We start from the raw sequence: 18,262 nt of genomic DNA on the forward strand, positions 1-18,262 counted from the left end.
ATTGTGATATCTAAAAAACTAATTTAGGTCACGAATGACCAAGCAGTAAGTTGTGTGATGTAAGATCCATGCTTTGTAACAAACTGCGGCCTTTGTTCACCACAAACTATTGTCCCCTGAATGATTGGCGGGAAGGGTAGGATGCATTCTATGGCCAAGAAGGATGGGGGGAACTTGCACGCCTGTGAGAGGTTATCTGTCACAATGCCATAGCAATGGTGGTGACCATTATATGAATCAATAGGTTAACACAACTTGTTGCACCAAAGCGCTACATAAATATCAATGCCCTTCTTTTATCAATTGTCAACATCTGTGGTCCCTGTGAACTCCCTAATCCATAGCTTTGTTTAAACTATCAGACCCTTTACAAATCCCTGCTGGTGACATTGCTTTCGCGTTATTATTAGAGCAGAATACAGTGTTGCTGGCTATGTGCACGACGTTTGCTCATCCAATTTCTCGGTAAGATTAAGTATAGAAGAACGTCATGAAAATCAGCTCCGGACACTCCGCTTTCAAAACCAAGGAAAATTCCACTTCACCCTCCTCACCAACAGAATAGCAACTGCGCAACAAATTCCAAAAGATAAACTCTCGCGTGAGTGAGGCGACCATTGTTACATTGCGCGTGTTTATAATTTCCTGTCCGGAGAGTTGGGGTATCAGAATGAAAAAAATGCACTAGTCTGGAATATTTTTTTCTTTGGTTTAAAAAAAACGTGACGGGAAGGCCTGGGACCAGATGTAGATGCTCATGTAATCTTCACAGAGTACACGACTGTGATATTCTGCAGACCGCTTGCCCCGGGCCGTAGGTTAATATTTAGTTTAGCTGATCTTCCTCTCTAAGCCTCCAGCTGTATTTACAGTTGCATAACACTAGGCAGATGACTACAGGATTGACTGCCAAACCCCCGTTGCGTTTTGAAATCTGAAACAAAACATGAGAAGGTGTCATGGGATGAGTTTGGCAAGCCCTGCCTGCAAACGGACTTAAATAACCGTCGAGCATCTTGCGAATGTCTATTCTCGGAGCGGGGAAGGAGAGCACGAGGCAGCAGGGGAGACTCAAGGAGACAGAGAAGATGCTTGGCGCGTGGCAGGTCTCCTTAATGGCCGTCGCGGTGCTCTACGCCGCGGTGCCTACGGCAAGGTGTATGCCGGGAGGCTGGAAAGACGTTGATGTGCAGGACGAGGGGCTAAAGAAGGCCATGTCCTTTGCTATGCTCGAGTACAACAAGGGCAGCAACGACATGTATAGAAGAAATATCATGAGCATTTCTGAAGCCAGACGTCAGGTGAGCAGGGGGCATAATGTGATACTAGCTAAAGGCGCTGAGGGATTGAAACACCTTGACCTGATGATTTACATATTTATTTATTTTGAAGTGGTATATTGATGCTAACGAATTCCCGGGGGCATTGACTTCGCGTTATTAAATGCAAGCACAATACAATATATAACAATCATGTTAAAGTTACGTGTTCGTTCCGGTACAATGCACAAGAGAAAAAGACAGCTTTGATTTTCATTGATGTACGTTTCTAAAAGTTACTTAATGTAATGTAGAAATAGCTTTTATGGCAGTCCCAAGATGTTCCTCAAACAGGCCCGGCCCAGGAATTTTTATTTGGGTAGGCCAAGGGTGCTTTCGGGGTGGGGGGGGCACTGCTGCAGTCACAGCTGGCATTACGGGGGAGGGGTGGGGGACTCGGGGGGTGTATGTTGCACTGGGTTTTAATTTAATTATATTAATTTTAATTAATATTAATCAGCATGGAGAAGGACAGAGTGTGCATGGCTGGTTTGGGGGCCCCAGAGCGCCGACCAAATTGTCTTTACGCACTCAGGAGTGGGCACACCACTCCTCCCATGCCTTGCTCGCAGAGCAGCCTCGCCCACCCGCAAGCAAACATAAAATGGTAATAACTGAAAGTTAATACCATTTTATGTTTCTGCTTCTCGCACTGCAAGAAAGCAGTGGGGCAATGCTCATCCGCCCTAGTGTAGGATCCGCCCCTGCCCTGCAGGCCCAATTTGTTGCTTCTGGAGGTAGCCTACATGCCCTAGATTACATCATATCTACTTGCAAACAGTCACCATGATACCACAGATTGATTCTGAGTGTATACGGAGCATGTGGATAATTATTTGAAAGTAAGAGCAATGTCTGGACCTAACTACAAACCCTCGTATTCCAGCAGGCCAGGCTTCAATACAAGTACTTGTATACCAAGCATATTATATTAGCTCAAGATTAAGGAAGTCCCTATTACCACACGAATGCCTTGACATCATTGTATTAGAAATGCTAGCTATTTACTTGTTGCAATTTGTCCGATACTTATTTCTCTGCACAAATGTAACTTGATAGATTTTACTTTCTTGTCATTCTTTTGCGATGTACTTTCAAAGATAACATTCTTGAAAAACAGTCACACATTTGAAAAAAGAGAAATTAGTATTTTATGAAAACTGCCAGCAGTTTTCACACCGACCATTTCAAAACTAGCAGTCCAGTCATAGAGGTAACCTTCTATTATTCTTTGAAAACTACCTCATAAACTCAATACATAGATTTCTGTGAGCTCCTTTCTCATTTGCTAAAATAGTCAAATTATGAAAGATAAAGCATCAATCTGTAATGCAATACAGGAGAATGAGACACCCATCTAGTTGCTGAATTGCAAAATGTGAAACTAGAAATCCTGGGATCAATCCTGGCTTCCATGCTCGACCAAATTGTGTGATCCTAGCCAAACCTTTATTTCCCTGAGCCCCCTTGATTCATCATCACCTAAGAGGGCACCTTCAAATACATGTGTTCTTGAAGTGCACTGTACAAAACACATTTTCTGTGAGAACAAGCCTGAGCACTCATACATCATTTGATCATCTTGTTCTCACTTGTAAGGTAGGTCTCTAGGGGTCACATATCAGGGATGTGGGTGATTTCCCCCTCCCTTGAGCACCATAGTAACTGTTTACGAATTAGGATAATACCGCTAAGAGTGAGCACCAACACCACAAGGGGCCCTATCACCCAACACAGAGTTTATTTAAAAACACATTTTCTGTTTGATTTAGTCTACTATAACAGTGCTTCACCCGCACTAAGAATCTAAGCCACAAGTAAGGAACACATAACAACAGACTTCCCTTTTAGTTTACTAAGGGCCAGATGTCCAACCTTTTTTTGCAGACGCAAACAGGCAATTTGCCCGTTTGCGACTGCAAAAAAGGGTGTTGGTATGTACAAACGCTATTGTGCAAGACTGTATTATGAAGGGGCGTCCCTTCCTAATAGCGAGCCGCATTTGCATGTATCATTGTTTTGGAACCGCAATTGCAAAACACTTGCGGTTTACCACCTACTTCAAGTAGGGAGTAAGCCACTCGGAAAGAGGAAGGAATCACCAGGTGAATGGATGCAGATATATTTTTAAGAGCAGGCAGTGGTCCCATGGACCGCTGCCTGCGCTTAGAAAATGAAACAAACGTTTAATTTTTCTTTTTGAAATGTATCCCATGTAAGGTCGCGTTGATGGGAAGAAGAGGTTTCTGAGGTGGAAGTATAAGGCAAGTAACACTACTCAGCCTCCCTCATTGCCAGTTTCATAGAGAATCTCTCTTCATTACAACATGCAGAGACCCCGAACTCTGCAGCACACTCCCTTCCTGGCCTGATTATCCATTTTCTACCATCCAACTCCTCTGCACCTTAGCTCATAGCTGACCTTGGGCCCAAGCCCCATATCAGCCACCATTCGACTCCATTTTTATTATTCCCGGTAAAAAGCATTAGGGAAATTACCTTCAAACTTAAATCATTGAATATACCAGTAAAAAGTGAGCACACACTTTAAAATATATTCCACAGAGGCCCTAATGACTCAATTTTCATTATTCCCGGTAAAAATCCTTAGGAAAATGACCCTCAAACTTAAATCATTGAATATAACAGTAAATAAAGTGAGCACACACTTTAAAATATATTCCACAGAGGCCCTAATGACCGACTGCTAATTAAATAAACAAAAACAGAAAGGCCAAGAGAGGGCCGGCTTTAGCGCTGGTGCAAAAGTCTTTATTGGTGCCCCAACACTGACCTCTTTCTCTATAGATACCTTTACTGCCACCCTCCACAGTGCCCTCCATCTCTCCATAGCCCCTCCCCCTCATGCCTTCCTCTTCAGATGTCCTCACTGCCACCCTCAAACAGTGCCCCACATCTCTACGTAGCCTCTGCCCATCATGACCTCCTCCTCAGACTCCCTCACTGCCACCCTCCATCAGTGTCCCTCATCTCTCTGTAGCACCCCCCTACACTCCATGACCACCTCCTCGGATTCTGTCACTGCCACCCTCCACCAGTGCCCCTCATCGCTCCATAGCCCCTCCCCCATTACCCCCTCCTCGGATTCCATCACTACCACTCTCCAACAGTGCACCTCATCTCTCAGTAGCCTCTCACCCTCATGACCTTCTCCTCAGACTCTCTCACTACCACCCATCACCAGTGCCCCTCATCTCTCCATATCCCCCATACACCCCATGACCCCCTTCTCAGATGCCCTCACTGCCACGCTCCACCAGTGCTACTCATCTCTCCATATCACCTCCAACTCATGACCTACTCCTCAGACTCCCTCACTACCACCCTTCACCAGTGCCCCTCATCTCTCCGTAGCCAATCCCCCCATGACCTCCTCCTCAGACTCCCTCACTGCCACCCTCCACCAGTGCCCCTCATATCTACGTAGTCCCTCTCTCATATGCACTTCATTAGTTGTATATGGCTACTCATAGTGTAGGGTGTCACAGTACTTTACATCGTGCCCACATTATTATGCAGAGACAATGAATCATACAAGTATGTAATTCAGCCTACAGGGAATATCTAATAAGCCATTGAGGATTACAGGTGTATGAATCACATGTCATCCATACTGGTGGGCAGTATGTTTTAAGAGAGTTTGGTCTGGAGAGGCACAAACACAGGATTTAAAGCATACACAAGCGGGGTTGTGGTGGGGGGGGGGTATTAAAATGTATGTCTGCCTTAACAAACTCTTTATAGCAACATTAAAATAATGAAAGACTGGAAACATATTAACTACACAAAACAAGAAGTTCTAATTATACCTTTCAGGTTTGTATGCAGTTCTTTGATGATAGTTAATAGGTCACTGTCCTGTTATGATTGTAACTTCTGAGCTGCAAGTAACAAAAGGATCTCTGTAACCAAGGCAGTAACCCACTGAGCTATCCACATACAGTAAAGTTTGTCTGCATTTCAAAACTACTAACAAAGGATTGCTCTCCAGCAGGATCATTAATCACCAGAGTTATCTGGACATTTTTACTGTTGTCTTGCATTTGTGTCAAAGAAAGGATTTGTCCCCTTCACCATGCCCCTATTCTACCTGCTCGAGTGGGCGGGGGCACAGCCCACCTTTCTAAAAGGAGATACGTGATTGGGGGGGTGGCTGTGAGAAAGAGCCTAGGCCCAATCATGCAACACCTAGAAGAAGAAAAATAACTTTCAGAGGAACTTTTTAAATTTCAGTGGCCATTTTCTGTTGGCCTTCTTAATGTCGCTGCCAGTGGCAGCTAGTGACATTTGAAAGTGGTGGGCCGTAAAGTTAGGGATGACTTAAATAGCAAGCGAGCACTGCATTTTCTTTTACTCCACTTTAACCGTATTATTTTGAAGACTGTGTCGGCCCATGAAATCGGTCCCTTCACACCCATTTCAACAGAATCACAAATACAACAGGAGTAAGTTACCACTTTGTGCCGGGGATGGATGGCATGTATTCTGAACACGTTTTTGACTGCAGGCACTATGAGAAAAGTGCAGTGCCCCGTAGTCTCTGCTCCAGAGCTCTCCATTGTGGCATAAATACGTAGCGCTGCTGGTGCGCCTCGATCCAAAGGACAGGTGCCTGGAATCTTGAGTGATCTGATTTATAAGGCGCTGTCTGCCATATTTCACGTTTAATGTTGCCATATTATTAGAGTGCTTTGCCTGAGCACCAGTTACATTACACAAGGAGAACGCATCCAGTTTTGGTTTCCACCCGCAGATCACAGACTATCCCAATTTTCACCAAGGGATTGGCTGTAATTAAATAAAGCAAGTCTGTTTAAACGTCATTAAGAGCTGAGCATTTACTACAGCAGAGTGGGCAAAAACCACGGTTCTTAAAAGAAAACCCTCATGAAGATCTTAAGCATCTTCTGAAAAAACGACACTTCCCACTTTGAGGAAAATGTCCTCACCGAATGTGGAAAAATAACTGCCTCCCGCATTTTAAACAGCAGAGGATCTATGCAGCAGAGGCGCAACTAGAGACAAAGTTCGGGAGGGGGAGGCTAAAAAGAATTTCGGGGGAGGGGCGCTGATTCTTCCAGCAATATGCAGAGTGGAGTTGCAGGGGCTCTAAGAAGGGGTGAAAAACAACAAACCTTTTTTAGCATGCAAACAGTCTTTTAAAGACCTGTGAAGTGCTCGGGTGCGGCTGTGTGTGCCCGGGAAGCTGTCCCAGCTGCGAGGGCCAAGGTTCATGTTTGTGTGGGCCAGGCTCATGTTTGGGTGGGCCTGGCCCACCCGGCCCACCCGCTAGAATCGGGCCTGTTCCCAAATCTGCATTTGAAAAGTGTTGATTTTCTTTGCTTCTAGCCCTGCCTGTCCCTTGAGATAGCCACCTACTGCGATACATATATAGTAACATTAAGGTAGAGAGCCTCGCATGCTACACTGGCGTCAGTCGAGAACCGATATAAGGAGGAAAGCCGTTCGTTGCAGGTAGAGAACACGTTTTTGGAGACTGGAGTTTATTTTTCCTCATCAGTCTTGCACCCAGAACAAGAGAGAGAAAAACTCAAAAGGGTGAAAGAAAAGAGAAGCGAAAGATGGAAAAACAGCAATAACGGGATAAAGCAAGGTTGTGAATTAATGAAAAGCCTAGCTGAAACATGAAGCTAGTCAATAAAGGCGACACACTTACAGCTGTGTTTTGGGGCCTATGTTTTTTGTTATCTTACCTGGCTTTTTAATAGTGTGCAAATGGTGTTAGTTTGTCATTATTGCTCTCTGTCTAGAGTCATTATAGGCGGACCTGCATGTTGGGTAGTGGGGGTGTGTGTAGCATGACCTCTGTGAGAATATGCGTGTGAGGTCCTAACTTGAGATCTGGTTATGTTGCAGAGATCCTGGCACAGCTGGTATGCCTGCGAATGTCTTCCAGGTGTGTGGGAGAAGTAGCGCACGTTCACCCAGAATTTATTATACGCACTTGATTGAAGAATAGTAAGTTGGTGGCTATGCTAAACCCTCTCCGTTTGATGGTGGTATGGTCCCAGCAGTGCATCCAGTGTTCCATAGGCCCTTATGAAAGGAAGGAAATGAGCTACCTGACTGATGAATTCTAGATTAGAGCAATAATCAGGGTTCAGTGGGCCTCTCAGGCCCTTGAGACCTGGGGTCCCGCACCTGATGCACCAACGGAAGCTGTGCCCAGGTATCGCCTCGAGGGTATGAATCCCTAGTATATTGATCTACGATAAATGTCTTTAAACTTTGGGGGCAACCTCCAGGGGATTTACTGAATGCTGGGGATTAGGAATAGACATTCACACCATAAAATGCATGCTGTGTGCCCGGAGGTATCTGCTCCCTCGAACAATTTACTGATACACACTGTGTTTCCCGCTATGAAGCAAAATTAGTGATAGGAACAGAGGCCCCACCCTTTTTTAATGGTTGTTTTTAACAAGTTTTTGTCCGAATTGTTGAGCAGAGATAAGGGCCTAATTTATGACATTTTGGCATAGGGCAGCGCAGCAATGCACTATAAAGTAACATGGCAGGAATACGGTGCCTTCATGCCCTTTCTGCCTGATCTGGAGTTGTCTTGGCAGTCTAGAGTCAACATAGGCACCCTTGCACCACGGTGCAAGCAAGCCTCCATTGCAGGAAGGATTATTTTTGTGCAGGAAGGGGTCCCTTCCTGCACCAAAGCAATCCTACAAGGCATTTTCCTCTTTCTATGTGTGCTGCTGAATGCAGCACACATGGAAGAGGAAACAACAATGAGAAATTAGCATATCTCTCTTCGTTACGCCTCATACAGGAAGCGTACAGATTTGATGCTTCCCTAGATTTACATCACTTTGTGAATCTGGGACAGTGTCAAATTCCATGGGTGTTGCATGAGGAAACCCACCACGACTCCCAGACACTCCTCCCAGGAGCAGAATAAGGTGACACAGCAATTTGCGCTGTGTCGGCTTACTCATGATTCATGAGGCTTTTCAAAGCCATGAAGGGTGGATGTTGCATGGCTTCATAAATTTTTATGAGAGCCCTGTGTCACGCATCTACCCCTTTACGTGGAGCAACAATGATGAAGGGCTCTCATAAATAGGTTCCTAAGTGTCCAGATATGAAGTCAAAGTCTTTCAATGTATTTTATTACAATTGATGCAAAAAATATCATGGACAAAATGACACAGCAAAACAGTTAACCATGCCACATAAAAATGGGTTGCTGGTTTTAAAAATACAAAAGGTAGGGGGCGTGGCTAAGCGCGCAACGGAGATGGCGGCATTCCTTTGAGCTCCGTAGTATCACCGGTGCCGAAGCTCGATTAAAGATGTCTTTTGGGTGATTTTCGAGCACCCTTAGACACGGAACAGCGGCGGAATGGCCCTTGACTTTGTGAGGCAGCTCAATGGTGCTCTAAGTTGCCTCTTTGGGTGTCTTTTCTCGTGAGGTATACCTGACCACGACGAGAATCAGAGATGAGACCCAATATGACAGTCACGTCACGGCTCGCCGTTTAAAGGTTTGAGCTTGCCTATCTGCGCTTAACAGCTGCTTACCGCTTATGCTAACATGAAGTAGAGTGCACATTAAACATTTCATTATTAGACCTCTGGCCTTCGAATTTACAGTTTTTCAGTCAAGGGAATACTTGCTTCTGATGCCATTAGAGCATACAAGATGACAGCAGCTGACAGAAACGTGGAGTAAAAATGATGAAGGGCTCTCATAAATAGGTTCCTAAGTGTCCAGATATGAAGTCAAAGTCTTTCATTGTATTTTATTACAATTGATGCAAAAAAAATCATGTACAAAATGCCACATCAAAACAGTTAACCATGCTACATAAAAATGGGTTGCTGGTTTTAAAAATACAAAAGGTAGGGGGCGTGGCTAACCGCGCAACGGAGATGGCGGCATTCCTTTGAGCTCCGTAGTATCACCGGTGCGGAAGCTCGATTAAAGATGTCTTTTGGGTGATTTTCGAGCGCCCTTAGACACGGAACAGCGGTGGAATGGCCCTTGACTTTGGGAGGCAGCTCAATGGTGCTCTAAGTTGCCTCTTTGGGTGTCTTTTCTCGTGAGGTATACCTGACCACGACGAGAATCAGAGATGAGACCCAATATGGCAGTCACATCACGGCTCGCCGTTTAGAGGTTTGAGCTTTCCTATCTGCGCTTAACAGCTGCTTACCGCTTATGCTAACTTGAAGTACAGTGCACATTAAACATTTCATTATTAGACCTCTGGTCTTCGAATTTACAGTTTTTCAGTCAAGGGAATACTTGCTTCTGATGCCATTAGAGCATACAAGATGACAGCAGCTGAGAGAAACACCTCCATGGGATATATTTATTTTAAGCAAAACACAAAGACTACTATTTTTGGTGGCATTTACTTTAATACTGCCCGCCAACCACTGAGAGTATGCCTGATATTGCAGTTATGTCATGGCTCGCCGTTTAGTGGTTAGAGTTTGCTTATTTGTGCTTAACGGCTGCTTACCTCTTATGCTGAACATGAGGTACTGTGAACCTTAACCCTTCCATTGTTAGAACCCTGGTCTTCGATTTTCCAGTTTTCAGCTAAGCGGATATTTGCTTCTGATGCCGTTAGAGATACAAGATGGTGGCCGCTGACAGAAACTCTTCCATGGGATAATTCTTTTAAAGAAACAGAAAGTCTACTTTTAGGGTGGCTTTTACTTCAATACTGCTGGCCTACCACTAAGAAATATTTTATCTGTGGCATTGCATCTTAAAGCTGTCTGCCTTTACAACTGTTTTACCTCTACATATTGGCTGCCCATGTCAAGTCCTTCACTGTATGCGCATTGCTTGCTGGTAATATCTAGTTTTAGTAGCGAATTATAAGTCAGCGCTTGATTTATTTTTGCCACATTTTCTTCATTTGGCTCACTCCCTGGAGATTTATTACTAATACCTCACCTTTTTTTGTCCGAAACCTGCACTTCACGTGGGTGTTACAGTGTAACCTTGCTACACACAGCAGGTATTTCCTTACCCACATTTTTATGGCCATATATCACCTTACCTGCTCCTTCTATCAAACCTAAGGTTATCTGTTTGTTGCTGTCACAACCTTATCCAATGTCAGAAGGCATGGGTGCCAGCACCAAAGACAGAGACTCCAACAGTAATTTGAAACGTTCTAGGCAGACCTCACCCACCCCAGAAACAACAGCTAAAGGTAGTCCTGACTCTGCCTCAACTTTAGAAGCTATATTACTCAAACTTAATACTGTTCATAATATAGCACAGGTTATTAAAACGAACACCGCTCTGCTTCAGGTAGAGGTGGTGGCAATTCGAAATGACCTAAAAAATCTCTCATTACGTGTTTCCAACGCTGAAATGCCAATAAGCAGTGTAGTAGACTTTACAAACAAACAAGCTAAATACATCCAAAGTTTGGAGTGTTCGATGGTTTCATTAAGAAGGGACCTAACTGAGCAGAAAGATCAGAATCGTAGAAGTAAGCTTCCTATTTTTGAATTACCGGAGGATTGTGAGAAATCTGCTCCTTCAGTGATTGACTTCTTACTTTCTTGGATCCCAATTGTTCTGAATATTTAGTTCCACAAGGATTTTGAGTTAGAACGTGCGCATAGAGTTCCAACTTTTAAACATAATACGATGTCTTCTCTAAGACCTTTGATCTTTAAACCTTTGCTTCCCCAACATGCTGAGCAAATTCTGGCACAAATGAGGAGGATTAAAACAATACAATGGGAAGGTCACAGAATATCAATATCACAAGACTTTGCCAGGGACACTGAAATTTGTCGCAAAGGCTTCTTGAATTTACACAAGAGACTCATTGATATGAACTTTCCATTTTCTTTTGCTGGTCCCTCAAGATTCAGAATAACTTTCAAAGGTCGTCCACAGATTTTTTATGAACCTTCAGATCTTTCGACATTCTTGGACAATCAGACTGAATTGCAGATGGATTCAGACTCTCTTCATAGTGCTTTTCGCCTTTAACGATGTACAGCTATTGATTTGTCTGTGCCTAATGTTTCTCATTCAGCTATTACACATGATGGTTCCCTTTTTTTGTGCCTTGCCACAATCTTTGAGGTTATTGCTATTTTTCTGTGTTCTTCCTACAATGGTTGATACACAATGAAGTTTCATTCATCCTAGATTAGTTATTGTCTATTAACTGATTTTCCTTTTTACAGGATAATGCATTTTGCCGTACTAATATTAATGTTATTTGGGATCACATCCCATGCATGTTATGTACAGTCTGGTTGACCTAATTTTCTGTGTCTCTTCTGTAGGTATATTGTTAAAACTATACTACGTCAATATATATCTACTTTCTTACTCACTTCTATCTTTCTTATCTCCTCGTGTTTTATTTCTTTTGCTTTTTCCAATTTCGATCTTGCTCCTTACTTTGTTCTTCCTCTGTTTTGTGGTCCCTTTAGATGGTAATCTCGTGAAATAGATATATTATTTCCTGACATAATTTGTCATCAATGTTATAATAGCTATACATTTATCTTAGGTCATAGTTATGAAACCTCATTGGTGTAATAACACTTTATAGTTGGACTTATCATTACCGTTCTCTCTCTTAAATCTCATGACAAAAGTAAGTATCTTATCCTCTATTTCCCTATTCTATTTTCTTTTCTTTACTTCATCTACCTTTTACACATTTTTTCTATTTGTTTAGTTTATTCTAATTCCTGTTTGACTTTTTTCTCTTCTTATTAGTCTACTTTGGCGATAATGTATTTATGTGTGTTTATTATTTATCTACGTAATCGTTCATTATTGAAATTTCAAATTATTTTGCTGACTCTTGTTTTATATGCACAATTTTAACTTATCTACTCTCTTGTCGATTCGACCCTTTTCTTTTATTGTATATTTATCCTGAACTAATAAATTGCATCTAATGTTAGATACTCTATTTAATTCTTATTGTTTAAATGATCTAATTGTATGCGTCTGTTCCTGACTTCCATCAATTTATAGTATAGATAAAGTATAGATATTTTACATTCTATATTTTGTGATAATCCTCTTTGCATCTTACTTATATTAACTTTATAGGCCGGTTTATAATACCTTAGCTGATAGTGATAATGCCTCATATTGTTATTTATAATAGCGTAGCTTGATATTTATCTGCTAATATAACCTCACCGTTTCTATTTATGACATGATATATGTCTTTTTCAATGTTCAAGTATGTTATACTTAAAGCAAGTGCATTATTTATTCTTATTGATGGGTAATGGGCAATATAGTAATACACTGGTATTAGTACACTTGTTTCGTCGCTTAGCGACATATTTATTGTTGACCCGTCTACACCGCAGTTGATGGCCTCTGCTGTTGCTCCTCCACGTTGCTTCCCTCATGCAATTTGTCTACTACAGATATCCCCTGGTGGGGTTACACTTTTTTAATGCTCCATTTTTTTCTGGATTACTCTTGCTCTTTCTTTTCTTCTTTCTAGTTTTTACTCCCTTCCTTTCTTTTTATCCATATTCTGGGACATCTGCTTCATTTTATTTTGGGATTTATGTTACACTTCCCTTATTTTTTAATTGTTTCTTGGCTTCCCTTTTACCTCTTTATCAGATGTACTCAATCTGGTTGCTCCTAACATATCTATGACGGGCTTAAATGTAGTTTCACTTAATGTTTGGGGATTGAATCATCCAGTTAAAAGGAACAAAATTTGGAATTACTGTAAACGTTTATCTGGTGATGTGGTTTTACTTCAAGAGACGAAGATAGCCTTTAAAAAGGCTCTTCTTATGAGGAAAGATTGGGTTCTTGATGTTTCTTGTTCTGAGGCCTCTGGGAAAAAATGGGGTGCTCACTCTTATTTCAAAAAGCTCTGGTTTGTCTATTGTTGCAGCTGAACAAGACACCAGTGGTAGATGGCTACTTACCCAATTGACTTATGGTTTGGAAGATCTATACATTATGAATTTACATGCCCCTAATATTGATGACCCACTTTTTTGGCGCACCATACATAAAAAACGTACTGATATTCCACAGAATTCTTGAACAATGGTTGGTGGGGATTTTAATCTTCCCCTTGATCCTATTTTGGATAGATACTCTGCATTTACATTTCGACCCCCCCAGGTTGCATAAACACTTACTCAATATGTGCTTGTTTCATCATCTGGTTGATGCATGGAGATTGCATAATCCTGCGGGCAGTGATTTCATGTTTTTCTCCTCTACACATTCTAGCTTTGCTCTCATTGAGCATCTTTTGATAGATGCCTCTCTTTTAAAACATACTACAAATGTCATGATTCATCCAATAGTTGTTTCTGACCATGCGGCGGTGTCTTTAACTATTCTTAATCTAACAGATACGAGAGCCCCCCATAACTGCCGTATTAATACAGAAATTTTGGAAGATAATATTGAAGTTAAAGCTCTTAATGTGGAAATGTATTACTTCTTTAAGGAAAATGAATCTTCGGTGAACTCTTCAATTTTTTTGTGGGTAGCATTTAAATGTTCTATACGGGTCCTGTTATAAAAAATTTTTACAAAAGGAACAGTGACATTAGAAAATCCCTTCAATCTGTGGGGGTTGAGATTAAACGTAAAGAGGAATTATTTAGACAACCAAACAACAAATCACTCCTGCAGGATATCAAAAACCTGAAATACTCTTTTAATTCCATAGTCACTAAAAGAGCTTATATTGGTGTACATGCCCAAATATCTAGTCATTTATTGGTACCGAATAGAGCTTGTAAGCTCTTGGCTTCCACGCTAAAATAGCAAAACACGAATGTCAATACAACCCGTTTTTCTCATAATACTGATAAAAATGCTTCAAAGAAATTCCGTACCAAAGAAATTCTTGGGGTCTTTCGAGAATTTTATGAAAAATTATACACTCCTAAAGATCCAAGATTACCTGTAAACAGTTTCTTCAGTCAATTCCTACTAATACTATTTCCCTTACTGATATGATTGAATTAGGGAAACCAATTGAGATTGAGGAAATCATCCAGGCCATTAAGGCTACTCGCTCGGGGAAAGCAGCAGGGCCGGATGGTTTTCCTATCACCTTTTATAAAACATTTACTCCTTCAATAATCAAATATCTTAAGATGATTTTTGATGATTATGTTGTTTCTGGTAAGGTTTCTGGTTCGGCTGGTGAGGATACCATTGTAGATATACCAAAGGAGTGTAAAGATCATGCTGATCCTAAAAATGATTGTCCAATTTCATTATTAAATATGGAAGTTAAAATCTTTACCAAGGTCTTAGCTAAACGGTTAGACTGTTACATTCCTAATCTCATACATGATTCCCAGACAGGTTTTGTAAAAGGGAGACTTGCCAGAGACGACATTCAGACCTTTTGTCTTATATTAGAAAAAGCAAAGCTTTCAGTATTGCCATCTGTGGGGAGCGCCATGGACGCCGAAAAGGCTTTTGATAAAGTCTCTTGGCCTTTTCTATAGGCAGTATTAGAATCCCATAACCATGACGACTCATTTATTAATATGGTCATGCCTCGTTATGAGCAACCAAAAGCTAATATCAGAATTAATGGTGCTACATCTTTCTTTTTTAATCTTTGTCAGTGCACTAGACAAGGGTGTCCTCTTTCACCCCTTCTTTGTCTCCTATCTATAGATCCGCTTCTTCATCTACTTAATTTGAATCAGGGCATTAAGGGGTTTCAATTTGGTTCGTACACACTTAAAACAGCCGCCTACGTTAATAGCGTTCTTATTCTTTCCAAAGATATTGCACCAGCAAACCCAGTTATCTCTAACATCATGAGTGATTTTCGACTTGTCTCTGGGTACACTCTTAACAAGGAGAAGACAGAATTGTTCCCTCTAAACGCATTGTGTTTCCTCCTGTTCACATGGATGATTCAGGTTTCAAACGGCAATCAACTCATTTCAAATACTTAGGGATTTGGCTCAAAACCGAAGCTTACCGGCTCCAGGTGGGGACGCGGAAACGCCGTTCAGACGCTGCTTGCCCTGACTTTGCCTCACAGCGCTGCTGGGTCCCTGACGTTGTGGTCGCCCCCGCCGCCGTGCAGCGCCATCGCACGGCCGCGGAGCGGAGCGGACCACAACTCCCAGCGAACCCTGCAACATCCTCCGCCCACTTCCTGCACAAGCGCCAGGAGGCGCTACTAAAGGCGGCAGCTCCCGGAGAGGAGCGGGGGTCAAAACCGAAGCTTACCGGCTCCAGGTGGGGACGCGGAAACGCCGTTCAGATGCTGCTTGCCCTGACTTTGCCTCACAGCGCTGCTGGGTCCCTGACGTTGTGGTCGCCCCCGCCGCCGTGCAGCGCCATCGCACGGCCGCGGAGCGGAGCGGACCACAACTCCCAGCGAACCCTGCAACATCCTCCGCCCACTTCCTGCACAAGCGCCAGGAGGCGCTACTAAAGGCGGCAGCTCCCGGAGAGGAGCGGGGGTCAAAACCGAAGCTTACCGGCTCCAGGTGGGGACGCGGAAACGCCGTTCAGACGCTGCTTGCCCTGACTTTGCCTCACAGCGCTGCTGGGTCCCTGACGTTGTGGTCGCCCCCGCCGCCGTGCAGCGCCATCGCACGGCCGCAGAGCGGAGCGGACCACAACTCCCAGCGAACCCTGCAACATCCTCCGCCCACTTCCTGCACAAGCGCCAGGAGGCGCTACTAAAGGCGGCAGCTCCCGGAGAGGAGCGGGGGTCAAAACCGAAGCTTACCGGCTCCAGGTGGGGACGCGGAAACGCCGTTCAGACGCTGCTTGCCCTGACTTTGCCTCACAGCGCTGCTGGGTCCCTGACGTTGTGGTCGCCCCCGCCGCCGTGCAGCGCCATCGCACGGCCGCGGAGCGGAGCGGACCACAACTCCCAGCGAACCCTGCAACATCCTCCGCCCACTTCCTGCACAAGCGCCAGGAGGCGCTACTAAAGGCGGCAGCTCCCGGAGAGGAGCGGGGGTCAAAACCGAAGCTTACCGGCTCCAGGTGGGGACGCGGAAACGCCGTTCAGACGCTGCTTGCCCTGACTTTGCCTCACAGCGCTGCTGGGTCCCTGACGTTGTGGTCGCCCCCGCCGCCGTGCAGCGCCATCGCACGGCCGCGGAGCGGAGCGGACCACAACTCCCAGCGAACCCTGCAACATCCTCCGCCCACTTCCTGCACAAGCGCCAGGAGGCGCTACTAAAGGCGGCAGCTACCTCCGCGTCGCGGACGCGCGCGGACGGCGCCGGGCGGAGCCCGGGCAGAGGGCGGGCCGTCTAAGGCCGTCCAAGGACGACCAGGGACGGGACGGGCCACGTCCTTAACATCTTCTACAATGGGTAAGCGTAAATTGCCAACACCATCGGCGGATGAAGCTAAGGCGAAGGTACCTAAGTATACTACAAGTATACTTACATATTTAACTACCAAGGTGGGGGAATTATCATCTAAGATTGCTGAGTCCGAGCGTGAACTGGGCATTACCTCTAGTCCCGGGACTGCTGATACTTCATATGCCTCATCTTTAAATTGTATACCTTTGGAGCCTCGGGTTATAATTGAGGCTTGTAGACCCTCCCTGTCACTTCCTGCTACAGTTCTTCCATGCCCGGCCATATCTGAAACTGTGATACCTAACGCCCCATTGAGTCCTGGGGTTGCTGGAAGGTCGGATTCAATTACGGCTGGCTGTTCCCAGCCAGCCCTTCTGACGGAGGAGGTCATTATGGCCTTATTGGAAAAACTGTTTACAGATAGACTTGAGACTGCTTTAATCCAGATTGCTTCGGATATTAATGAAACACTGAAGGACTGTGTTAAGAACCTTATATCAAAATGTGATCGTATAAATGATGTTCTTAACGCTCGGACCCCTGCATTTTCTATGCCTTTGGCGCCATGTCCTCCAGTTGTAAAGGTCACTATCCCTAAAGTTGGTGACCCACCTGTAATTAGACCAGTTAATAACCCTCTTTTACCTATGCCACCAAAAGGGAAAGTAGACAATGGAATATACATCCCCACGACAGAGGTTGCCCCTGGTTCAAATTGTTCCACAAGGCCTAGAGGCCAGCGGGGGGCTCCGGAAAAAAGTATACCACCTATAAATTTACCACCGGATTCAACACCCTTTGTCGCAATACTGGTTAACGTGCCTAAACTCGAAAACGGAGCGATAGAACAACATGAGTCTCTTCTTAGTCACGTTAAAAAATGGTGTAATGCCAACTGCACGGGTGAAAGTAACATCGCGGATAATATTGTAACAAGTAGACGGGTAAACTGGGTGGGTAAAAGCAAGAAAGAAGTTGCAGGAGACTGCGTCATTGTAAATTTTAAAACTAAGAATGTCGCGAGTCGACTTTTCTGGGATGACTCCCCTTTGGATCCCGTGAGTAAAGGGGTGCGGGCGATGCCTCTGGGTTTCTTTTACCCCCGTCCACAGAGGTTAGTTGTAAATGAGAATATTAAGTTACAATCTATTGATAACACTTGGGCAGAGGATAACCTTATCTCACCTATGCCTTTTAATGTCTGGATGACTAAGCCAACTAAAGCTAATGGTGCAGTAAATGTTACAAGGAATACACTCTCTAATAATCTACCATTGTCAAATATGTTTTCAGCACTAGCTGATAGAGTAGACATTGAATGACTAGCACCTGTACCTGACCAGGATAACTTGATTTGCTCAGTCAATACTGATGTGGCCCTACCTGTTGTTAGTGTCGAATCTGTTATTAATGACCCACCACAGTTAGGGGGAGAGCACATACGGTTATTATCATGGAACATCGCAGGCCTACGGGCAAAACAAAATGACTGTATTTGGTTACAATTAGTGAAGAACCATGATATTGTCGCATTACAAGAAACTTGGTCGAAAGATAAAGGGTTCTGGGTAGAAGGATTTATTTCT

At 43.8% G+C, this 18,262-nt stretch overlaps 1 protein-coding gene across 1 annotated transcript in view; it reads left to right on the forward strand.

Moving 5' to 3' along the window:
- The first annotated feature begins 1,007 nt into the window (after positions 1–1,007).
- Positions 1,008–18,262, forward strand: part of LOC144761726 (cystatin-like) — a 110,927-nt gene continuing 93,672 nt past the window's right edge. The window contains exon 1 of the mRNA XM_078646980.1: positions 1,008–1,301. Within this exon, the coding sequence (XP_078503106.1) occupies positions 1,023–1,301 (279 nt within the window). The 5' untranslated portion in view covers positions 1,008–1,022. The remainder of the gene's footprint in view (positions 1,302–18,262) is intronic.

Source organism: Lissotriton helveticus, chromosome 6 (genome assembly GCF_964261635.1).
Source record: "Lissotriton helveticus chromosome 6, aLisHel1.1, whole genome shotgun sequence".
Classification (NCBI taxonomy): domain Eukaryota; kingdom Metazoa; phylum Chordata; class Amphibia; order Caudata; family Salamandridae; genus Lissotriton; species Lissotriton helveticus.